This window comes from Leucoraja erinacea, chromosome 9, assembly GCF_028641065.1.
Source record: "Leucoraja erinacea ecotype New England chromosome 9, Leri_hhj_1, whole genome shotgun sequence".
Lineage (NCBI taxonomy): Eukaryota > Metazoa > Chordata > Chondrichthyes > Rajiformes > Rajidae > Leucoraja > Leucoraja erinaceus.
The window spans coordinates 52,733,013-52,758,199 of record NC_073385.1 but is presented as its reverse complement, the minus strand read 5'-3'; the positions used below and the strand labels follow the sequence as shown (position 1 = coordinate 52,758,199).

Sequence of the window (25,187 nt, the reverse complement as noted above, 5' to 3'; positions counted from 1 at the left end):
TCTTCGGCCCATCCACTGGGTCCCTCTTTGTTCTCGGTGCCCTATTACTATAGGAGTTGTAGGCCAATGCTGGTGTTTTTGCCCACTTGTGCCCCTTGTTGTTGTGAGGCATGGTGAAGAAATGATCAGCACATGTATTGTGGTTGAGATGGGAGATGGTGGTGCAAGAAGGACTGATCGGTGCCTGTGGTGTAGTGAGGAATGACAAAATAGTGTTCAATTCAATTCAATTCAATTCAACTTTAATGTCATTGCACACATACAAGTATGGGTACAACGAAATGCAGTTTAGCGGCAGTCCGTAGTAATAGTGCAATATAGAAATAAAAATACAGAATAAGCAAACAATGTGGACGGAGAGACTGGAGAAATCTATCGGCGGGACTCCGAGTTCAGCAATGTGATAGTGTTGTTGTAGAAGCTGTTCCTCATCCTACTAGTACGAGACCTGAGGCTCCTGTACCGCCTCCCTAATGGGAGGAGGGCAAACAGTCCATGGTTAGGGTGGGAGGGGTCTTTGATGATCTTCCCGGCCCGTCTCAGACACCGTTTTCGGTGGAGGGCATCCATGGCAGGGAGCGGGGCACCGATGATGTGCTGAGCGGTTTTCACCACCCGTTGTAGTGCCTTCCTGTCCGCTACGGTGCAACTGCTGTACCATACCATGAAGCAGGTGGTCAGGATGTTTTCGATGGTACAGTGGCAAAAGTTGGTCAGGATCTGGGGGGACAGGTGAGCTTTCTTGAGCCTCCTCAGGAAGTAAAGGCACTGGACAGATCCTCCGAGATGTGTACCCCAAGGAATTTGTAGTTGGAGACGTGCTCTACCTCAGTCCTGTTTATATGGATGGGGGTATGTCTGCCCCCTCTGTTCTTCCTGAAGTCAACAATAATTTCCTTCGTCTTCTTGGAGTTGAGGACGAGGTTATTGTTGGCACACCAGGTTGTCAGGTGCTGGACCTCATCCCTGTAGGCTGACTCGTCGTTGTCACTGATCAGTCCTACCACCGTGGTGTCGTCGGCAAATTTAATGATGGCGTTGGAGCCATTCTTAGGGATGCAGTCATGGGTGAAGAGGGAGTAGAGGAGAGGGCTGAGCACACAGCCCTGTGGCACGCCGGTGTTCAGTGTTATAGTGGAGGAGGTGAGGTTGTTGACCCTAACAGACTGTGGTCTGTTGGTGAGGAAATCCAGTGTCCAATTGCAGAGGGAGGTGGAGATGCCAAGTCCGCTGAGTTTGGTGATCAAGCTGGCGGGGATGACAGTGTTAAAGGCAGAGCTGAAATCAATGAACAGCATCCTGATGTAGGTGTTATTGCTGTCCAGGTGGGTCAGGGCAGAGTGTAGGGCCGCCGATATGGCGTCCTCTGTAGACCTGTTGGTCCGGTAGGCAAACTGATGGGGGTCCAGTGTGGGGGGGAGGCTGGCTTTGAGGTGAGCCAAGATCAGCCGCTCAAAGCACTTTGCAATGACAGGGGTGAGTGCCACTGGGCGGAAATCGTTGAGACTCCCTGTAGCTGACTGTTTGGGCACTGGCACAATGGTTGATGTCTTGAGGCAAGTGGGGACAACACCCTGGGCCAGTGACAGATTGAAAATGTCAGTGAAGACCAGGGATAGTTGTCCAGCACATGCCCTGAGCACCCGCCCGGGGATGCCATCGGGGCCGGCAGCTTTGTGCTCATTCACCTTGCTCAGTGCATCTTGTACAGCAGAGGTGGAGAGACTGAGGGGTTGTTCATACGGGGGTGGAGCAACTTTGATGGCTGGAGTTTTGTTGTCCCGGTCAAAGCGAGTATAGAAATGGTTTAGCTCGTCAGGAAGGGAGGCATTGTCTGGGGGGGGGTGTTAACTTTATGGTAATCGGCAATGGATTTGATTCCTTGCCACATGCGCCTGGGGTCAGGCTGTTGACTTGAGCAAGTGTTGACTTGCTGTAATATTAACTGAAGGGAGTATATTTCCAAAATATTCTATGGTAGTAAATCACAAAGTTGAATTAGAAAGTCAGATGTATTCATCATTCTGTACTCGCAGAACCAGTGAGGTGGTTTCTGCTTCTGACTGCAGTGGTTGATGCATAGGTTTCATTAATGCCCTGGCTCAATTTAACTCCAGCACAGCAGCGCTTGCTGATGGAGCTACATTGTTCTGTGGGTGTGTGCTATGCGAGCTGATGAGCTGAGGTGAAGTTGTCACCCTGACATTGTGAGAATGGGGAGGAGAATAATTGAGAAACATTCCAAGCCACGAGAAGCAGCCATTGCTGCCATATGTTTTCCCCAAAACAGCAGATTCTGTGCAGAAACAGTTGTTTTATTGCAATGAGTTAGTGCTGCCAGATCATTCTCATTCACATTTATTAGGGGCGGCACAGTGACACAGCAGTAGGGTTTCTGACTTACAGCACCAGAAACTCGGGATCGACCCTGACCACATGTGCTGTCTGTACAGAGTTTGTATATTCTCCCCATGACCGTGTGGGTTTTCTCCAGGTGCTCCCGTTTCCCCCCTCACTCCAAAGATGTACAGTTCTGTAGGTTATTCAGCTTTGGTAAAATTGTAAAAGTGTCCCTTGTGTATAGGATAATGTTAGCGTTCAGGGTGATTGCTGGTTGGCACTGGCTTGGTGGGCCGAAGATGAATCCATTTCAGTGCTGAATCTCTCAGACTTAATCATTTTATTTTACCACGATTTGGTTATCTCCCTGAGTTATTCTCATCCATACAAAGCCTCCCGCCCCTTCTTGAGGGCCTTGTCCCAAAACATCAGCTATTCCTTTTCTTCAAAAGTGCTGCCTGACTCACTGAGTTATTCCAGCTTTTTGTGTCTGTCTTTGGTATAAACCAGCATCTGCAATTCCTCCCTACACCATTTTAATAGACTTTGTTTCCAGCATAAAATAAATGCTTTGATATTTAATAGATCACTCTAAGTGCTGCATGCCCCAGTCCCATATGGCTGCTCGTGTTATCCATGAGAAACTCTGAATCAAAGCAGATTATCCATCATTTATCTTGCTTATTCTATGGGCCTTTCTAAAAACAAATTGGCTGTTCTGCAACAATGACTTCACTCAAACATGTTCCATTGGGTTTAGAATGCTTCAAGGTGTTTTGAAAATTAGTTTATATACCTGAGCGTTCTTTCCTTTTTTTAGCCTGAAACTTGGAATTGCTCACTTGTAGCCAGATTTATCTGACCCTCATGCGGTAGATTTCAGTGCCAGCTAATATGGTGCAAACCTCCACTGTTCACAGTGTGAAGCATGACAAATGCAATCTTTGCTGGTAAGGTGGGGCTAACCTAGGTGAGACCTGACTGTCCTGACTGTGGGTGCTGTATGTATGGAGTTTGTCCATTCTCCCTGTGACCATGCTGGTTTTCTCCGGGTTATCCAGTTTCCTCCCACACTCCAAGCACATGCGGGCTTGTAGGTTAATTGGTGTTTGTAAATTTGTAAATTGTCCCTAGTGTTTAAGATAGTGTTAGTGTATGGGGTGGTTGCTGGTTGGCATGGATTCAATGGGCTGAAGGGCCTGTTACCATGCTGCAGCTCTCAACTGATTTAAACCGAGCTCTTGAAGTGTCTGGCTGCTTGAGGGGTTTGGACCAGAATGGATACTGCAATGGAGGGTTGGGGAAGAGGTGTGGTGTTGGTGCGGAGCGTTCTCAGAGTGATTCAGAAGACATGTGTTTTGTGCGTGGGGCCATGGTAAATCTCCAGCAGTAGCCAGATCCACTTGGAAGAAGGATGATGGGAAAACTACTCAAGACACACGTCATCTCTTGAATGATGATGGTTAAATGTCTGATTGCTGCTCTGCACCTCCAGCGGGATGAGGGAAAAGCAGACAAAATGTTATCCCTTTGGACATGGAATTTGAGTAAGTTCCTTCACCGAGCAGCCTGGAATGGCTCTGGAACTGGAAGCTGAGATGGACCATGATCTTGACACCTCCCCCCCCAACAAGTAAAGCTGCCCATACACATGAAATTGCTGCTGAAAAATCCTAACGAGGACAAAGATTATTTGAGCGTTTGCCCTTTAAATAGCATCGTTTGAAGTAAATGCTTTTGGTTGGTTGATCTGAAAATAAACTAGCACCATACTTTATTTTCGGAGCTGAGAGATGGAAGGTCTTTCTGCAGCTGAACTTTTGTGTGTCACACTACCTTCAAGGCCATTTGCACCATTTGTGGAAAAAAGTAGTATGTGAAATGGGAGTGAGGAATCAAATTTTTCGACGGCTGTTAAGATGTGCAAAGGTGCTCTACTCCAAGTCTACCTGATTTAATTTCAACTCCATAACATTATTTATTTCGGAGTCGTATGAAAGAAGTTTTAGCCAATGCTTCCTTGAAAGCGGCAGAGTGGATTACGAGAGTGGACTCCTTTTGTATTTTTGTGCCTCATTTGTATTTTTGGTGCCCTGTTAATTGGCTTCCATTTACTTATTTAAACTACCAAACTAAGACTGAGTATAAATTTGCAACATCTACTTTTGTGAAGGAATAATTTGACATCATTTCAGAAGTTACTGGTGATACTATGTTCCAAAGTTTGAGTTTTAGTTTGAGTTTTAGAATTACAGCATGGAAACAGGCCTGCCGAATCCAAGCTGACCATCGATCACCCATACACTAGTTCTATATCCTACATACTTTGGGGAACTTACAGAAACCAAATAACCTACAAACCCGCATGTCTTTGGAGTGTGGAAGGAAAACAGAGCACCAGAGAAAATCCACAAGGTCACAGGGAGAACGTAAATCTCTGCACAGACAGCATTCATGGTAAGGATTGTACCAGGGTCGCTGGAGCTGTGAGGCAGTGGCTCTACCACTGTGCCAGGATGCCGCCCTTGTGGCATGATGCTAAGCTCAAAAGCATCATGGAAATGTTAGTTGCTTCTCTCCACATAGATACTGTTGACCTGCTTTTCCTGTATTGTAAAGCTATTAAGCAGGCTGGCAGAAAGACTCCCTTTTGGCTGGTGGTCCATCTTCATCCGAATCTAAAGTCTTAAGCCATGCCATTTTTCCATTTGTATCAAGCTTAATTGAATATTGTGATCATTGCTAGTAAATTGGCCTTCCCATCAAATAAGTTTACATTTAATGAAGAATGGATGTTTCCAGTTCTTGAATACAATTCCAATTCTGGAACCCAATTCGAGTCTTGACCAATTCTAATTCATGGATAATTCTGAAAAGGCCTTCAACCTGCATTGCGAAATATTGGTTCTATTTCTCTTTCCATAGTTGCTGCCCGCCCTGCTGTATATTTCCAACTTTTCTAATATCTTATTGCATATGGCGTGCACAGCCTAAAGTTGTAGGACAACTTGTTCTATTTGATCGTATTTGATTGTGCACGCCGGGTTGATTACATTCGTCGAAACAGGGGGAACCACGTCAAGGTTGTAATCTTCCACCCTTTTTCTAATATTATTATTAATGAAGATGATCTTTGCAACATCCTGAGCTATAGAAAAGGTACCAGAGAACTGGAGAGTAGCCAATGTTATTCCTTTGTTTAAGAGGGAAAGTAGAGATCATGTGGAGAATTATAGGCCGTTGAGCATCATGTCAGTAGTAGGGACGTTTTTGAATGGCGTTTTTTAGAATAAGATTTAATCTCATTTGGAAGAGAATGGGTTAATTCGGACCAGTCACCATGGCTTAGTTTGCAGCAGACATGGTAGTGTATTACACTCTAGACCATTACAATCACGACTGATCCAGGTCTCTGTCCACATTCATCTGCATTCCCTTTCCCTCAGTTATCATTGGATGTAACCAAACAAAGGAACTGGAACTAATCTCCATCCCACTCAAACCTCCACAAAACAGGGAACACTGAGTCCAAAATTATGCTCTATTAATCTTTAGTTTAGTTTATTGTCACGTGTGTACCGAAGGACAGTGAAAAGATTTTGTTGAGACAATACATGGTTACAATTGAACTGTTCACAATGCAGATACAGGATGAATGAATGAATAAATGAATGACTAAGTTTATTGACCAAGTATTCACATACAAGGAATTTGCCTTGGTGCTCCGCCCACAAGTGACAACATGACATACATTGACAGTTAGGAACGACACATAAAACAGTAAACATTAATAATAAAACATTATTGATTAAACATTTGAATTAAATAAAATACCAGAGCAAAAGGAGGCTACAGATTTTTGGTTATTGAGTAGAGCTACTACTCGTGGAAAAAAGCTGTTTTTATGTCTGGCTGTGGCAGCTTTGACAGTCCGTTGTCGCCTTCCAGAGGGAAATGATTCAAAGAGTTTGTGGCCAGGGTGAGAGGGGTCAGAGATGATCTAACCCGCTCGCTTCCTGGGCCTTGCAGTGTACAGTTCGTCAATGGAGGGAAGGTTGCAGCCAATAATCTTCTCAGCTGATCGGACGATTCGCTGCAGCCTCCAGGTGTCGTGCTTGGTGGCTGAGCCAAACCAGACCATGATGGAGAAGTTGAGAACAGACTCTATGATGGCCATATAGAATTGGACCATCATTGCCTGGGAATAAAGGGAATAACTTATAGTGCCAGAAAAAAATCCAGAAAAGTCCGATTAAAGATAGTCCGTGGAACTCCAATGAGGTAGATGTTAGGTCCGGATTGCTCTCTAGATGTGCAGAGAAGGAAGGATGTGGATCATGTGCAGGCAGATTAATTGATCTTGGCATCATGTTCGGCACAGACATGTGGGCCGATGGGCCTGTTCCTGTGCTGCACTGTTCTGTGTTGTTCTAGGCAGAATAAGCAAAGTGGATGAGCATGTTCTCCTTTGCATGAGTGTCAGCAGCTTGGATCTGAAGTGTCCATTCAAATTTCAAGTCACTCCATGTTAACTCTTGAAGGATTTGCTTTGATGTGCTTTCTTTCACCTGTGCATTCACTTCCCTGTTTCGCCCGCTTTGTTGCACTAAAGCTCACCTTGTAACTTTGTTCTGTAGGACAAATATCCTGTCGGATCCAATGCTTCTTTCCAGAAGTCCCATAAGGAATGCTCCACCTAGTTTCATTAGCAATTTCTTGAAGCATGCTCCACTGATAATGGAGGTCTAAATAGAACACATAGTTTGCATCAAACACTTTTGTACCCGAATTACCTTGGGGATTATGAATCTTAGATAGTGACTGATTAACTCGACAAACAAAAAGGTGTCATGTGGAACTCCTTGTCACAGAGGTTGAATTCAATAGCAGACATAATAAGGGTGGCGCTGTGGCACAGCAGTAGAGTTGCTGCCTTACAATGCCAGAGACCTGGATTCGATCCTGACTATGGGAGCTGGCTGTAGGGAGTTTGTATGAAGGTTGTAGGGAGGTTAATTGACTTCTGTAAATTATCCCTAATGTGTAGGACAGAACTAGTGTATGGGTGATTGTTGATCAGCGTGAACTTGGTGGGCCAAAGGGGCTGTTCAAACGAAATAAAACTAAAAAGAGAACAATCGACTCCACAAGCCTCCAACGTCACTATTTAACCGTGAACAACATGATCCCAATTCATTGCCAGTCCAGGAATACCAGCAGAGTCATGACAACTGGCACGTTTTCATCTCTGGAAAATACATGAAGCCTTTTGGAACCTCAGTATTACCCACTATTGTGACAATGGGTTTAAAAGGTCAGAGCCCATCAAATGACTGTACATAACTGTACCACCATTCTCCAAGCCACGTCTCGCAAATTGCAAGCAGGACAGCTCTTTGCGAGCGGCAGTGAGTGAGCGGCCTAGTGAGGGAAGTGCCCTGTGAGAAAAGTGTGAGTCTTTGGCTCGAGAGTCTTCGGAGAGGAGACCACGCAATACGCTTGAGAGGCTAAGGATTCTGGGAGAGGCAAAGAGGTTTGCCACGCACTGCAAGGGAGCAGTGGGCCAGACAGGAAGAGCGGACGGAATTACCACTAGACAGCCAACCCAGTAGGTAATTTACGGCTGGGGTGAGTACTTTCCCATTTATAGGAGGTAGGATTATATAAATAAGGGGTGTATCAATACAGTAGGGGATTCTTAAATAGGACCAGTTAATTACTTATATAAGATGGGCGGTCAGGAGATGTGCCAATACTGCGAGATGTGGGAATTTGTCGACACCATTGATGTAGAAGATCCCTACAGCTGCAGTAAGTGTTTGAGGCTAGAGGAACTCCAGCTCCGCATTGATGAGCTGGAGACCCAACTTCATACGCTGTGGTACATCAGGGAGGGGGAGTATTACCTGGATGTTTTGTGCCAGGGGATGGTCACACCGACCAGTTTAACTAATTCAGTAGGCAGTGAGCAAGGAAAGGAAGGTGTGGCCATAAGCGAGGCAGGTAGGGGGAACCAGGAGGAGATGCGGCAGGAGCCACAGCCCTTGTCCCTGACGAGCATGACCGAGGCTCTTACTCAATGTAAGGACGGGATCAGGGGCTGTGGGAGGGATGAGCAACCTGGCTGCAACACCGTGGATCAGGAGGCCATTCAAGAGGGGGGAGTTAGAAGAAATGCCGTAGTGATAGGGGATAGTATTATTCGGGGGGTAGATAGGGTTCTCTGCGGCCAGCAGAACATGTCCCGAAGGCTGTGTTGCCTACCCGGTGCTAGGGTTAAGGATATCTCTGCGATGCTGGAGAGAAATTTGCAGTGGGAGGGGGAGGATCCAGTGGTCGTGGTCCATGTGGGGACCAATGACATAGGAAGGACGAGGAAGGAGGATCTGCTGAAGGAGTTTGAGCAGTTAGGGAATAAATTAAAAAGCAGAACCTCGAGGGTACTGATCTCCGGATTGCTACCTGAGCCACGGGCCAAATCGGCGAGGATACGTAAAATTAAGAAGCTAAATGCGTGGCTCAAAGACTGGTGTGGGAATAATGGGTTTGGTTTCTTGGGCCACTGGCACCAGTACTGGGACAGGGGGGATCTGTTCTGTAAGGACGGACTTCACCTGAACGGTGCTGGGACTGGGGTCCTGGCAAATCATATAACTAGGGCAGTAGAGAGGTCTTTAAACTAAGTAGCGGGGGGGGGGGAGGTATCAAGGGGGGTAATAACGGCAGGGGTAGAGGAAATAGAGCAGGGTATCAGTGGGGAAGCGGAAAGTCAAAATGTGACAGGAGACAGAATGTGTGAAGATAAAGCTTTAGATGTAAAAGGGGCAAAAACGGAAAGGAAGGGTAGTAAAAATCATCTGAAAGTGCTTTATCTAAATGCACGGAGTATTCGTAATAAGATAAATGAATTAACGGTGCAATTAAGTATATATAGTTATGATATCATGGCCATTACGGAGACATGGCTGCAAGGGGATCAGGACTGGGAGTTAAATATAGAGGGGTACTCGACAATTAGGAAAGATAGACAGGAAAGAAAGGGAGGAGGGGTGGCCCTTTTAATAAGGGAGGGAATAACGGCAATAGAGAGGAAGGATATTGCGTTGAAGGATCAGGATAGTGAAACAGCTTGGGTACAGATAGAGAATAATAAGGGGAAAAAAACACTAGTGGGTGTAATTTATAGACCTCCAAATAGCTGTGACGCTGTTAGTCAGAACATAAATCTGCAAATAGTTGACGCATGTAAAAAGGGAACTGCTGTAATCATGGGGGACTTCAATTTTCATATTAATTGGGCAAACCAAACTGGGCAGGGTAGACTAGAGGAAGAGTTTATAGAAAGTATTAGAGACGGGTTCCTAGAACAGTATGTCACAGAACCGACAAGGGGGGAGGCAATCTTGGATCTGGTCCTGTGTAATGAAGCAGGATTAATTAAAAATGTCATAGTTAGGGACTCGTTGGGAACAAGTGACCACAATATGGTCGAATTCCATATTCAAATAGAAGGGGAGCAGGTTGAAACTCAGGCTAGGGTGCTTAGTCTAAATAAGGGGGATTATGAAGGTATGAGGACTGAGCTGATCAAAGTTGACTGGGATAGCAGACTCAAGAATAAGACGGTACATGAGCAGTGGTGTACGTTTAAGGGTATACTGTATAACCTTCAAGAAAAATTTATTCCTATGAAGAAAAAAAGGGGTAAGGGTAAGAACAGTCAGCCATGGCTCAGTAAAACTATAAAGGATAGTATTCGGCTGAAGGCAAGGGCATATAAGGTAGCCAGAGATAGTGGGAGGGTAGAGGATTGGGAAGCATTTAAAGGTCAGCAAAAAATAACTAAGAGATTAATTAAGACGGGGAAAATAGACTATGAAAGGAATTTAGCGAACAACATAAAAACTAATAGTAAGAGTTTTTATAGCTATATAAAAAGAAAAAGGGTGGCTAAGGTGAACGTTGGTCCATTGGAGGGTGAGACTGGAGAGTTGTTGGTGGGGAACATGGAAATGGCAAAGGCATTAAACGAGTATTTTGTGTCAGTCTTCACCATAGAAGACACAAAAAATATTCCAACGCTGGATAAACAGGGGGCGGTAGGAATGGAGGAGCTAAATACTATTAAGATCACCAAGGAGGTGGTATTAGGGAAATTAATGAGACTGAAGGAGGATAAATCCCCTGGGCCTGATGGATTACATCCAAGGGTCTTGAGGGAGATAGCGGTGGGGATTGTGGATGCATTGGTGATAATTTTCCAAAACTCCCTGGAGGCAGGAACGGTCCCAGTGGATTGGAAAATGGCCAATGTAACACCTATATTTAAAAAAGGAAGTAAACAGAAGGCGGGTAACTATAGACCGGTTAGTCTAACATCGGTGGTGGGTAAAATGTTAGAGACAATTATTAAAGAAACACTAACGGGGCACTTGGATAAACATGACTTCATCGGACAGAACCAACATGGTTTTGTGAAGGGGAAGTCCTGTTTAACGAATCTGCTCGAATTCTTTGAGGAAGTAACAACCCGGGTGGATAAAGGGGAACCGGTGGATGTGGTATACTTGGACTTCCAAAAGGCTTTTGACAAGGTGCCACATAAGAGACTATTGCTAAAAATAAAAAATTATGGGATTGGGGGTAATATATTAGCATGGGTAGAGGATTGGCTAACAAATAGGAAGCAGAGAGTGGGGATAAATGGTTCATACTCGGGATGGCAACCGGTAACTAGCGGGGTTCCGCAAGGGTCGGTGCTGGGACCCCAGTTGTTCACAATTTATATAAATGATTTGGAGGAGGGAACCAAGTGTAATATATCAAAATTTGCGGACGATACAAAAATGGGAGGAAAAGTAGGGGATGAGGAGGATAGGAAGAGTCTGCAAAAGGATATAGATAAGCTAGGTGAGTGGGCAACAACTTGGCAGATGAAATTTAATACTAATAAATGTGAAGTCATTCACTTTGGGAAAAAAAATGATAGGGCAAGTTGTTTTCTAAATGAGGAGGAGCTGCGTTGTAATGCAACGCAAAGGGATCTAGGGGTATTAGTACATGAATCACTGAAAGTTAGTATGCAGGTGCAGCAAGCAATCAGGAAGGCCAATGGAGTTTTGGCCTTTATTGCTAGGGGGATTGAGTATAAAAACACGGAGGTCTTGCTGCAGCTGTACACAGTATTAGTGAGACCACATTTGGAATACTGTGTACAGTTCTGGGGTCCATACTTAAGAAAGGATGTACTAGCCCTGGAGGCAGTGCAGCGAAGGTTTACAAGATTAATTCCTGCAATGAGGGGATTGACATATGAGGAAAGGTTAAGTAGGCTGGAACTCTATTCTTTGGAGTTTAGAAGAATGAGAGGCGATCTCATTGAAACATATAAGATCGTGAGGGGCCTTGATCGGGTGGATGCACCGAGGATGTTCCCAATGATCGGGGAAACTAGAACTAGGGGACATAGTTGCAGAATAAGGGGGGGCTCTTTTAAAACTGAGATGAGGAAGAACTTCTTCACCCAGAGGGTGGTTAATTTATGGAATTCACTGCCCCAGGGAGCAGTGGAAGCAGAAACTTTAAATATATTTAAGACTAAAATAGATGGTTTTTTAGCTGCCAAGGGGATAAGGGGCTACGGGGAGAGGGCAGGGATATGGACCTAGGTATGGTTAGTATAGTAAGACCTGAGTGATCTCCTGGACAAGTGTCGATCGCCTAGATTGGGGTCGGAGAGGAATTTCCCGGATTTTTTTCCCGAATTGGACCTGGGTTTTTATCCGGTTTTTTGCCTCCCCCAGGAGATCACGAGGTTCTTGGGGTGGAGAGGGGTGATAGCGGTATAAAGGGGAGGGTAGTGTCTTGTGTTCTGCGTCTTGTGTCTACTGTTTGTGGGTAAGTGTGTCTGTTTAGTGTTCAGCCATGAGCGAATGGCGGTGCGGGCTCGATGGACCTGGTGGTCTGCTCTCGCACCTACTTTCTATGTCTATGTTTCTATGTCTTCTAAATTTCTCACTCCACTGAGTTAAGACAATGAATAATTGGTATATTAGCTGGAGCTACAAACGATGTATGGTGAAGTGGTGTCATCTGATTTACCCACATTTCCCACCAACTATAGTCCTTTGCTACTTTTGTGATGCCTTTGACCCCACCGGTTTAATGACTCGTGGAGGCCTGCCCACACTGTGAGTCACATACGCTGAAAATTCATTGAGTGGGCTTTATCGCAGTATTAATGGCCATTGCCTTGTGGATCACAAGGCCATAAGTGATAGGAGTCGAATTAGGCTATTTGGCCCATCAAGTCTACTCCGCCATTCAATCATGGCTGGTCTATCTCTCCTTCCTAACCCCATTCACTTGCTGTCTCCCCATAACCTCTGACACCTGCACTAATCAAAAATCTATTTATCTTTGCCTTAAAAATATCCACTGACTTGGCCTCCACAGCCTTCTATGGCAAATCATTCTACAGATTCACCACGCTATTGGTACTAGCACTAAGGGCTTATTACAGACCAAGTAGATGGACATGGTGGCTTGATATTTTAATCATAGTTGAACTGTGGTCTATACCCTGATTGTTGCAACTTATTTTCCATCCTCATATGTGTATCACTATATACTGTCAACATTTCAGTCACATTGATAGGTATTCATTTCATATGTTGCAGCTTTACTTTAGAGTACTGTTGCAAATTGTTACTACCCATTCTGAGCCAAAGTGAAGATTGTCTATGGTGCTGACAATATTCCTGTAATACATTATTATAGCATGAAGTACAGCTTGTATTATTTCATTGCTTTCATTAATCACTGTTCTCACAGCAACCTACTGGAAACATTATTGAATCATCCATGGGTAGAATTGCACAATACATAAATATACAATATAAATTTATTCAAAGTCCAAAATGTATTATGCTCCCAAGTCAAAATATATTTTTGCAGATGCAGCTGCAAGCAGCAATGGGTGAGTTTGGAGAGCAGTCCATGCAATTGAATGTAAAGACATTAACCTTGTCAGAAATTTCTGATCCGTAATCCTAGTTACCCATTATATCCGGTACTTAACCAACCAAGCTTTAACCATGAGAAAGCCCGAAGGAAACTCGCTTTATAACATGTATCAAATAAATCTTTACAATTCCCATGTTGTTTTTTGACTTGGCTCTGAGGTTAACTCAGATATTTTTTTTAAATATTGAAGCCCAAGTCACCTATAATCTTATGAAGACAGGCACAATATACTGGAGTAACTCAGCAGGACAGACAGCATCTCTAGAGAGAAGGAATGGATGACGTTTTGGGCCAAGACCCTTTTTCCCCCGTCTACAAGATCAACATGATCTGATACTTCCATTTCTGGTTCTCCATTTCAAAGAACGCGTGCTTAGATCACTTTGAAACCAAAGGCCATCAACGGGGCCTTTGCTTTATGCTTATTTATACACAGCTACGTAATGATATAAACATTCAACATGTTGTTTCGTAATATTTTTGGTGAATATTATGTCATTATACCTATGCTTTAGGAATGTGGAAAATTTATGCTTGTAACTTGAGTGTACTTCATGGTCCCTTCGAGAAATAGCTACCATGTTTTGTCTCACCTTGCTTATATTACATTTGCAGTAAACCACATGGTGTTTTACACCTCTTAAATGGTCCTTATTTTTGTTTTGATCATCTCAAAACATCTGCATACCTTGTATATCTAACTTTCCATATTCCACATTGCGCTGCTCTGCAGATGATCTGAGAACAATTAGCAACAAACAAAAAATCTTGAAAAGAAACTAAATCAATTTACTGCTGATCCCGGCAAAATAACCCTTTGGCCTCATGAGAGGGTCCAGGGATCGACCATGACTTCTGGTTTTGTTTGGATTATAAAAAGGAGAGGATAGGAGAGGTTTAGAAGGATATGGGCCAAATGCAGGTAGGTGGGGCTAATGTAGATGGACATGTTGATCATAATGCGTAAGTTGTAAGGGCCTGTTTACACGGTGTACGTGTAAACAGATTGTTTCTGCAATATACTCTGAGAAAGTGTATGCTATTGGGGTCAACTGCATTCCCTTCCCATGATCCTTTAATTTAAAAATAATTTCCTTGTGATTGTACTTTCAACTGTTTCCTTAGGTTTTTATTTTTAAGACTTTGTTCCCCATTTGGTCCACAATCCCCAACAAATCTAGTTGAATTTCCTGATTTTGTGATCTTGGAAGAGGTGCACACAATGCGTGACACACTGTGAAATGCAGATGTGGCCCTTTTGTTGATATTGTTGTGTGGTGGCAGAAGATCCTGCCACGTGGAACAAACTCATGTTGCAGAGAGAATGCAAAAACAAAACACAATTTCCGAAGCTGAACAAAAAGAATGGCCAACCGTTAACTGCAGTTGTGTAAAGATGTAAAAAAATAAACTGACTCAATGTAACCATTTCTCCTTTATTATATTAAAAGTGTGCTTATTCACCCTGGTCAAAAGAGTTTACTGGTAAATGGTAACAAATGGCTGATGCAAGAGAGAGACAAGAGAGAAAGCTGAGTGGTTCTAATTCAATTAATCTCTAACACTAAAGAAAATCGCTCTCACAATGTTTTTATTTCTCCTGCACTGGCTAATTGGTAGTGCCAGTTCCGTATTAAATGCATCTTCATTTACCATCTGCCTTTATCCTGTGCAGCAATTCCGCTGATTTAGTGTCATGGTAAAATTTATGTTCTTCCTCATTGTACAATTTGTATTAAAAACCCTGCTCTGCTGAAACTGGGACTGTGCAGTGGAATTGTGGCTTGCTTGTGGGGAGTGATTTCAAATGCAACGCAGGCCATGTGCCTTGGAATAAGATAACTAATCGTTTTCATTCAGAATGGATTGTGGTTGCAGTAATTTTCTGGTTATGATGCTGATGCTGATCCTTCCTGGATTCTACAATGTTTATTTATTGTCGCATGTACTGAGGTACAGTGAAAAGCTTTTGTTGTGTGCTAACCAGTCAGCAGAAGGTTTTTGTCACAGTAAACTAACAATGACTAAGAAAATAAAGTATTTTTAACAGATCAAGAGCTACACCTACTGCTACTTTAATAATTTCCTTGTCTTCTGGTGCAGGCTACTAAATTAACTATTAGTTTTCACTTCAGGGCTCGACTCAAAATAGACGAGCACTTTAAACTAACTAGCTAGCGATATAGCATCGTAGCTTCTAAGGCATAATGCAAAATAATCATCAGCTTCAATTTATTTCTGTCTTCAGTGTGTTCATTGTTAATTATCTATTTCAGTTTAAATTCTATATCATCTGCTGTTCCTGAGGAAATTCTGTAGAATTTGGGTAATCGCTTTTTTTTAGCTTTTTCTTTTCTCTGTGCTCCGTCACCAATTGTCTTGTATTAGCTTGCAGTGAATTGCAATTTTGAAACCTGCAAGGTTGTTTTCATCCCCAGCGGTCATTTTGTTTATTAGATCAACGCTGAACACGGAATAACTCCTCTGCACATTATATCCCAATCAGCACTAATGAAACAAACATTCATATTCACAAAAACAAAATGGAGACCAGTCGATAATGACTGTCTACCCACAGCCAGCTCCCACAACCCTGCCTGTGCTGCTAAATTTAGATATTCTTCAAAGTGCAGGTGAAAATGTTTTTCCTCCTTTCAATTGTTCTTAAAAATATGTCCTTTTGGCAATTAATATGTTAACAAAGTTATCTTGCTTCACAGCTATAAATAAGCCCCCAAATGTATTTATTTAGAAGGCTTTTGCAGGATTACAGATATGAGCTGTGGCATAGTAATACCAATGGACATCAGATTTCTGTCTCCGTGGATCTGAGTCCTATTCATGCATCAAGCAACAGCTACAATACAGCAATAACCTTCAATTGTACAGTGCTTTCAACAAAGTAAAACATACCAAATGCCACATAGACGCGTAATCAACATGGAGCTGGCCTCTCATCTCTATTGTATCTGCTTACTAACAGGAAAATAATTTTCAGCAATTATTAGCAACGCTTCTCCAAACAAAGTGCTCCATGGGTTACTGTTTGTTATGGGGCCCCAAGTAAATGCTATGATGAACTTAACTATATACAAAATTCCGATACTGCTGTAAATTTTTTAAAAATATTATGTTTTAGAGTCATAAAATTATACAACATGGAAACAGGTCTCTAGGCCCACCTTATCCATGCTACTCAAGATGGCATATTGAGCTGGTCACATTTGTCCATCTTTGGCCCAAAGCTCTCAATAGCCTTCTTGTCCATATATCTGTGCAAATGTATTTTGAAAGTCGGTAATTGAATCCACCTGCTCCTCTGGCAGACCATTCCAAATACTGACTACCCTCTGAGTGCACTGGTTGCTCCTGAGGTCCCTCTTAAATCTCTCCCCTCTCACTATAAGCATGGGCCTAGGAATGACAAATGGAATTTAACTCTGACAAGAGTGATGTGTTGCACTTTGGTATGTCAAACAGGGAAGGACTTGCACAGTAAATTGTAGAGTCCTAGAAAGTGTTGCAGAATGGAGAGATCTGGTACTACAGGTGCATATGATGTGGAGAGTCAATAAATGGGCACGATGCCCTCTAGTTTTTGAATACTGCGAAAAAAAGACTGTGAACACTCACTTTATTATGGCTCTCGTGTCAATAAGGTCCCCTCTTAGCCTCCTACACTCCAAAGAAAAATGTCCCAGCTATTACTGAAGCCTGCAAGTCCAGGTAACTTTCTGAAGAAGGGTCTCCATCCAAAACATCACCCATTCCTTCTCTCCAGAGATGCTGCCTGTCCTGCTGAGTTACTTCAGCATTTTGTGTCTATCTTCGGTTTAAACCAGCATTTGCAGTTTTTCCCTACACATAACTTTCTGAATCTTTCCTGCTCCATTTTCAACATAATGACATTCTTCCAATAGTGGGTGATCAGAACTGCTCACTGTACTCTAAGTGTGGTTTCACCATTGACTTGAACAGCTGCATCCAGTTTTTGTACTCCTTCCCAATGAAGAAAAGTGAACCAAACACCACCATCACCATGTGTAGGGAGAAATTGCAAATGCTGGTTTAAACTGAAGACAGATACAAAAGGCTGGAGTAACTCAGCGGGTCAGACAGCATCTCGGGAGAAAATGAATAGGTGACATGTCGGATTGAGATCTGAAGAAGGATTTTGACCCGAAACGTCACTTATTTATTTTCTCCAGAGATGCTGCCTGACATGCTGAGTTAGTCCAGCCTTATGTGAACTTCTTCACCATCCTGTCCACCTGACTCACCACTTTCGGTGAACCACACATCTCTATTCCCAGATCTCTCCGTTCTGTAACATTATCCAAGGCTCTAACATTTACTGTGCAAGTTGTGCTCCGGTTTGACATACCAAAATTCAACACCTGACAGTTGTCAGAATTCAATTCTATTTGTCTTTCGTTTACCCCCCTTCCCAACTTGGGTATCCTTCCTCATTTTCCACTATACCACCAATTTTGGTGACATTTGCAAAATTTACTGATAATGTACATAGCTATCCAAATCATTAATATAGTGAAACAGTGACCCCAAGCAGATCCCTTGTGGCACTCACTGGTCACAAGTCACATATCGGATAAACAACCCTCCACAACTACTCCTTCCTCCAAGTCAAATTTGAATCCAATTTGCCTCTTTGCCTTGGAATCCATGTGAAGAAAAACCTACCTGACTAGCCTATCGTGTGGGATCTTGCCAAAGGCCATGCTAAACTCCATAATGTCTATTTCCTTGATCTCATCAATCTTCTTGGTGGCATATTTAATGAAGTCTATTAGGTTCATGGGACATGATTTCCTATATAGCCAATGCACTTCATCAAATGGTTTTACACATGACCAAACTCATCCAACTTGAGTGCCACCTTTCTGGCTTACACATAAAAGTTACAAAATACTTCAGTGGAGCCTAGGTTCTCGTGTTAAGCCTGAGATTTCACTTTACTGGTCATTCACATGGCAGGGCTGACCTTCCAAAGTGCAATAATAAGACTTAGTTGGCAACACATGTGGTAGCTGCATTTGTACCGGTGGACAAGAATGGCTGTAACTGAAGATCTCTTAAAATCAGGTCATCCTAGGTAATGATCACACTCAGAAAAGTGTTAGCTGGCAACATGATCTTTCAAGAAATTCAGACCAAAACAAGATTGTACATTAGAAACAAGGAACCCTGAAAAAATAAACGGTGCCCAACCTGAACTCGCCACTATTTCTCCCCTTCCCCCTATATTCCTTCCACTAGCTTCACGATTCGCAACTCTTCAATCCTTTTGTCTCACACCTTCGTGTCTTCTCATCCCTGACCTTTGTCCAACCATCTGCCTACCAAAAATTCTCCTCACCTGTATCAACCCATTACCTGCCCGTCTGAGTGGTGGCGCCATCGGGTGTGGCAGCCTCACCTGCAGCTGTTTGTCCTTTCATCCTTTTAAAAATTTGTAGTCTGTCAAAAAGTTTTGTTTTGGAGGTCTTTTAGTCTTTTTATTTGGGGGATTGGGGGGGGAAGGGGGAACATCGCGGAGCCCTGGGATCTTTCACCGAGGTTGCCAGTGTTGGAGCTCCGCCCAGTTCGGCCTGTAGACTTCAGGAGCCGCGGTCTCCGGTAGGAAATGGCCGATTCGGAACTCCAAGCCGCTGAGAGTGTTCTTCTGGCACCTGAGTATCATAATCCGGCGAGAGGGCCTGAAACATCGGGCCGCCGTTGCAGCGACTGCGGAGTCCTCAATAGGCCCTGACCACGGGTGAACAAGAGGAAGAGGACTGAACTTTGTTGCCTTCCCTCACAGTGGGAAATGTTGATTCCACTGTGGGGGGATGTTTTTTATGTTGAATGTTAAATTCTATAGTGTGTTTATCTTATTTGTGTGCTGCATGGTAACTCAAATTTCATTGCACCAATTAGTGTATGTGGCAATAAATGTCCTTTGGCTCTTCCAACTTTCTTCACCCCATGCCCCCTCCCCCTAACAATCAGTCTGAAGAAGGGTCCCAACCCGAAACTTTACTTCTCCATGTTCTTCAGTGATGCTGCCTGACCCGCTGAGTTACTCTAGCATTCTGTGTGTTTTTTTTAAGTTTGTGCATTCATAGATTGTACATTCATAGGTTAAGGAGCTTCAACCAGTCTGCGAGCAACACCATTGCTTGTCCAATTGCGCATCAGTAAAGCATGAACAGTACAAGTTTGCCATCTGCACTGCTACAATCACAACAACCATAATACATTTGATTTGTTTTCAACTATGTTTGTTAAGGTGAGTTAGAAGGTGATACAGCAGTTCTTGCTGCTGCCTTACAACTTCAGGGGCATGGGTTTGATCATGGCCTTGAGTGCTGTTTTATATGTGATGTTGCATGTTCTCCCCATGACTGTGTGGGTTGCTGCCAGATGATGTGGAGAGGATGTTTCCACTAGAGGGAGAGTCTAGGACTAGAGTTAGACTAAAGGCAGAGGGTGGTGACTGTGGAATTCTTTGCCACAGACGGCTGTGGAGGCCGTATTTGGGTATTTTTACAGCAGAGATTGATAGGTTCTTGATTGGTACATGTGTCAAAGGTTATGGAGAGAAGGCAGGAGAATAGGGTTGAGGAAAAGATAGACCAGTCATGATTGAATGGTGGAGTAGACGCAATGGGCTGAATGGCTTAATTCTACCCCTGTGACTGAAGAACTCGTGAACATATGATTTGGCCATCTACGATTTCCTACAACCTCAAGAAGTGTTGATAGATTCAATGGCTACTGTAACTTCCCCCTTAGCATGGGTAGGTGCTCAAAGAATCAAAGGGGAGTAGATGAGCATGTAAGAGGGAGTAGGCAGTCGGGCTGTTGGGAAATAAAGAGAAGGGGTTTGGTGCTTCAAAGGCTGTTCATGAGCCAGTATACACATTGATGGGCTGAACAGCTACCTGTATTGTCATAAACAAGTTAAATTTCTGTTGTAACTTTCTTGTTGATTGCCGTTTATCGAGCGATTAGCTGAATAGCCAGTGGGTTTGCAGATCCAATTCCCAGGTCTGTGCAGAGTTTCCTTACATCAACAATTGATTCATCTGCCCTGAGTTAAAAAGGGAAAATAGATCATGATGTCCTTTCCTCACGGTTGTCTATTTAGGTTATTTTCAGTGTGGAGAGTCGTACAGCGGAGTCTGATCTCGCTCTCATCCACATGCGTACATTTCCTTGCAGAGCTCATTAACTACTGACAAGCAGAAATCTCACATCTTTGCAATCTCACTTCCAGTAGCTGCTTGGGTGGATTTATCTCAACATGGACTGGCTAATGAACTCATGGTCTTCACTTCCAGTGCACCTCAGAGCCATTAATAAATCATAGTGGATTAGCACTTTTACATTCATGCTGGTTAAAAAATGTTTGCAGTAAGTTCAATTATTTAAAAGCAAATTGAACTGTGAAGAATTAGAAGATCCATCGGATTGCTTTGTTAATAGATCAATGAGCCTGCTTGAAGATAGACACAAAGTGCTGGAGTAACTCTGTGGATCAGGCAGCATCTCTGGAGAAAAGGACAGGTGACCTATTGATGTAACCCAATGCTTTGTCAAGAGCTTACAAATAAAGATTTGACAGTAAACTGGGGTGGTGGATTAGGGTGTTATTAACTTCCTAGCATGTAGTACATTTATGAAATGGTCACTGATGAGAAATCAGTATCTTCTTCAATCTGACCAACTAAAATGGTATATTTTATTAAAATGAGAGCCACCATCTGATATTTACAATCATAGATTAAAACAGATTACCTGGTCCATCAAAATGGGACCGTATATTTTTTATTTTGAAATGGTTACATTGTGGTCTTCATGAAGTTGGATTCCACCAAAGCAAAATTCTCTCCACTCCAAGGTTAATTCCCGGGATGGTGGGACTGTCATATACTGAGAGAATGGAGCGACTGGTCTTGTATACTCTGGAATTTAGGTGATCTTATTGAAACATATAGGAATAAGGGTTTAGACACGCTAGAGGCAGGAAACATGTTCCCGATGTTTGGGGGAGTCCAGAACCAGGGGCCACAGTTTAAGATAAGGGATAAGCCATTTAGAACGGAGATGAGGAAACACTTTTTCACACAGAGAGTGGCGAGTCTGTGGAATTCTCTGCCTCAGAGGGTAGTGGGTGCCGGTTCTCTGGATATTTTCAAGAGAGAGCGAGCTAGGGCTCTTGAAGAAAGTGGAGTCATGGGATATGGGGAGAAGACAGGAACAGGGTACTAGTTGTGGATGATGATCAGCCATGATCACATTGAATGGCGGTGCTGGTTTGAAGGGCCAAATGGCCTACTCCTGCACCCATTGTCTATTGTCTATGTCATGGTCCAGTGCCTTTACACATTCAAGTAGGGTACGATCAAAGGCTGCTCTTTGATGAACATATCATCCAAATAATCGAAGCATTAAGGCAATGGTGTACTCTTCGATGGTTGTACTTCAGATGAGGCTTCAAACAATGCGGCCATCCATCTGTTCTCTTGATTCTGGTGAAAGAAGTGCCTACACATCTCCTCAACTGGCATCATCAAATAGCCAGATTAAGTATTCAGTCTTCATATTGATGCTTGTGAGCACCGATGTGGAAAGAATCTGGTACATTTTGCCAAAATAAATCTGAAGCAAATTATGAAAGTGCAGAAAGTAAATATATAAGATTATGAGAAGTACAGATAGGATAGATGGTCAAAATCGTTCTCTCCAAAACTTTCCATTTAAGATAAAGAGTTATTAAGGACCTCAGTTTTTTTGGTTTTTTTTACGGGCAATTGTTGATAACTGCCAGAGGAGATGGTGGAATAAGACAGCATTCCTATGTTTAAGAGGCTGCCTTATGTCACAGGCGACTGTGGAGGCCAAGTCAATGGATATTTTTGAGGTGGAAATTGACAGATTCTTGGTTAATAAGGGTGTCAGGGTGTATGGGGAGAAGGCAGAAGAATAAGGTTGAGTGGGAAAGATAGATTAACCATGATTGAATGGCAGAGTAGACTTGATGGGCTGAATTCTGCTCCTAGAACTTATGAAGAGTGGTTAGACAGACATGGGATAGGTAAGGCATAGATGGATACTGGTCCACTGCAGACAAATGGGATTAGTGTAGACAGGGAAATAGGTCAGCATGAATGTGGTGGACTGAAGACCCAGTTCTGTACTACAGCACCCTATGCCAATAGATGAAGCGCATTCAGACCTTTGACATAAGATTGAGACATTATATTAATTTCATTATATTATATTATGTACATTATATTAATTGTTTTAATTTCAGCTAATCATAAAACTCTCTCTTGAAATGGGAAATTACTTACTTAGAATGAATTGCAAGGTTGGGAATGAGTAAGCAATAGCCATGCAAAATTCTTCATATTATTTTTGAAGATGCTGTTTCCATCTTCAAACCAATACATTAGCTAAAGTAACTTCTCTTTCATCTCATAAACACAGCTTAGACTTGACACAGTTGCTGAAGATCTAATTACCATCTAAGGATATAGATGTTAGACAATATATTCAGTCGTGCATTTAAAAAAAACAGAGTACTATTTACCACACTGCCCCAAGCCACCAAAGTGATTGTTGCACTGGCAAAACACAATGGTTAATACTGGGATTATCAAGGGACCGATGAACCAATTGCATTAAGTTGATTCAATGGCGCAAATGTGAAGCGCTGCAATTATTTTGCAATGGTATTGTCCTTTAACTACACTTTTATTGTACCACTGAAACAAACATTTTCAAATGTCGGCCATTTTAAAGTAGTCGAGAAAATAGTGTGAATGCCCAGTAATTGTGGCATTACCTTCACCATGCATTTCCTGTTGACAACATAGACTTTTAAAAGATAAATCAATTTTCCAATTGTTGGAAAATTGTCGTGCAGCATTACAAATACTTGAATTTAAATCATGAGGTCATTTCGCACTCACTTGCAATAGGCCTGGAGGAATATGGAGACAACCTCACCATAAATCATTGAACAACTCAAAATCAATGACTTATTCATGCCTAACTTGGGCAGTAGGTCTATTGTGATGCTCATTTCACTAGATTTCCAAGATCCATTGTGTTAGAAACACCCATCTGCAGTTTTTGTACAGCAACTAAAAGGTGCAGAAATTAACATTTATTGGTTAATTTTAAAAATACTTCACTTGTGGCAGTTTTGTTTTTTTCCCCACAATACAAGCACCTCCTCTTGGTCCCTCACATTTTCACTCTTTTTCTCTCTCACTTCTCCAGCTTCCAAATGTATCGATTTTCCTTATAGTTTAATATCTCCACTAAAATATTTGACAGAGGATCCTGAGGTACTGTGTCAGTGTGCAATGGTGTTAGTTCATGGTTCAAGACTCTTCAGTTTTGGTTCATCCTCCATTTTGCTTTAGCCACTCCACTTAGCACACTCAATGTTCATGTCTCTTCACTTCTAATTCCACTTCAGGAAAAGTTATACTTTTTAATTTAAAGCACAAATATCAAAACCGATAATAGTAGATACGTATTTTCTCTCGTTGTCTGTACAGGATTTTTAAAATTTCTATATAATAATTCATGTGTATTATTTTAAATGAGACCTAGTTTAATAAACAGTAACACTCAACCTTTCCTTCCATCCCAAAACCTTCAACAAGTAAAGGTTAAACGACAGCGCAAATGTACAGGAATGCACAAATGTTTTGTATTCTAAAACCAATTGTTTTGAGATGGACTCGCATGCCCAGTTTTCAATCAGTTTATTTGAAGTTGACCATTTCATGGGATTGTTGTGATGTCATTGCAAAAGCACTTCTCTCCCAATTCGTGAAGAACGAAACCATTCTGCCTTTTATGTTTCATGTCAGTTAACATTTGGCAATGCCGGTATATATAGGACTTCCTCAATATATAACCTTCCTTGATAAACAAGACGGGTAAAAAAAAATGTCCTAACCAAGCTTGCCTCAGGTCTTGCAATGACATCACAGCCTGGGCTCACTTGCAATCCATTCCCGGTTCCACAAAGTTGCTGAACTTGGTGCGTTGCGTGGTACTGCAGTCTTCAGCTGAGGAACCAGAGTCAGTGATGTGCAGGCAAGCATCCGATCCAGGGAACAAGGTCGACGCTGAAGCATAGCCCACCAGTCAGCATTCCAAAGGTCCGCTCACAATCCTGGGGTGTCTCATCTCCTTACAGCGCTTCTTTCTCTCTCTGTGAGCTTCTGCTGAGTTTCATCTCTGCTAGCTGGATGTATCTGATCACATTTGTATCTGTATTTGAACAAGAGAAGAACAATAGTAAAGATGCGCATGCCCAAATAATGTTTTAGTTTAGTAACCAAAAGATTCCCCTTCTCCACTCTCCACCTAAATAACCAACTGTCATGTGCAAAGATAAATGCATCATGCTGATAGGCTATCTTACCATCTTGCACATTAAAACTGAGCATGGTTTGGCTTCATTCAAACTCCAATCAAGTGCAAGGAGTGAGTGAAGGGAATAAGTTCTTCCAATGTGCCTGAGTTTCTGTGCCTAATGTGTCAATTAGAACAACACACGTCTCCTGCAATTAAAGTATCCACCTTGTTCAGAGAGCAGGCATCAGATTTTGAACCATCCTATCCTTAGACCTCCAATATTACAGAGAGCTGTGTATTATGCTCAAAATTGGAAATACTTCCCCCTGTGAAAAGCCATCACACACTTCTTTTCCTTGGCTTTCTTTGTACCTTCTTTAGATTTTACTTTAGACTTTAGAGATACAGTGTGGAAACTGGCCCTTCGGCCCATC

The 25,187-nt window shown here is 42.6% G+C and overlaps 1 protein-coding gene across 1 annotated transcript in view; it reads right to left on the bottom strand.

Annotated features, from left to right (window-relative positions):
• Window positions 1-15,418: 15,418 nt before the first annotated feature.
• The window catches only part of LOC129700385 (tetratricopeptide repeat protein 9A), a 70,369-nt gene continuing 60,600 nt past the window's right edge, over window positions 15,419-25,187 (bottom strand). The window contains exon 3 of the mRNA XM_055640825.1: window positions 15,419-24,666. Within this exon, the coding sequence (XP_055496800.1) occupies window positions 24,587-24,666 (80 nt within the window). The 3' untranslated portion in view covers window positions 15,419-24,586. The remainder of the gene's footprint in view (window positions 24,667-25,187) is intronic.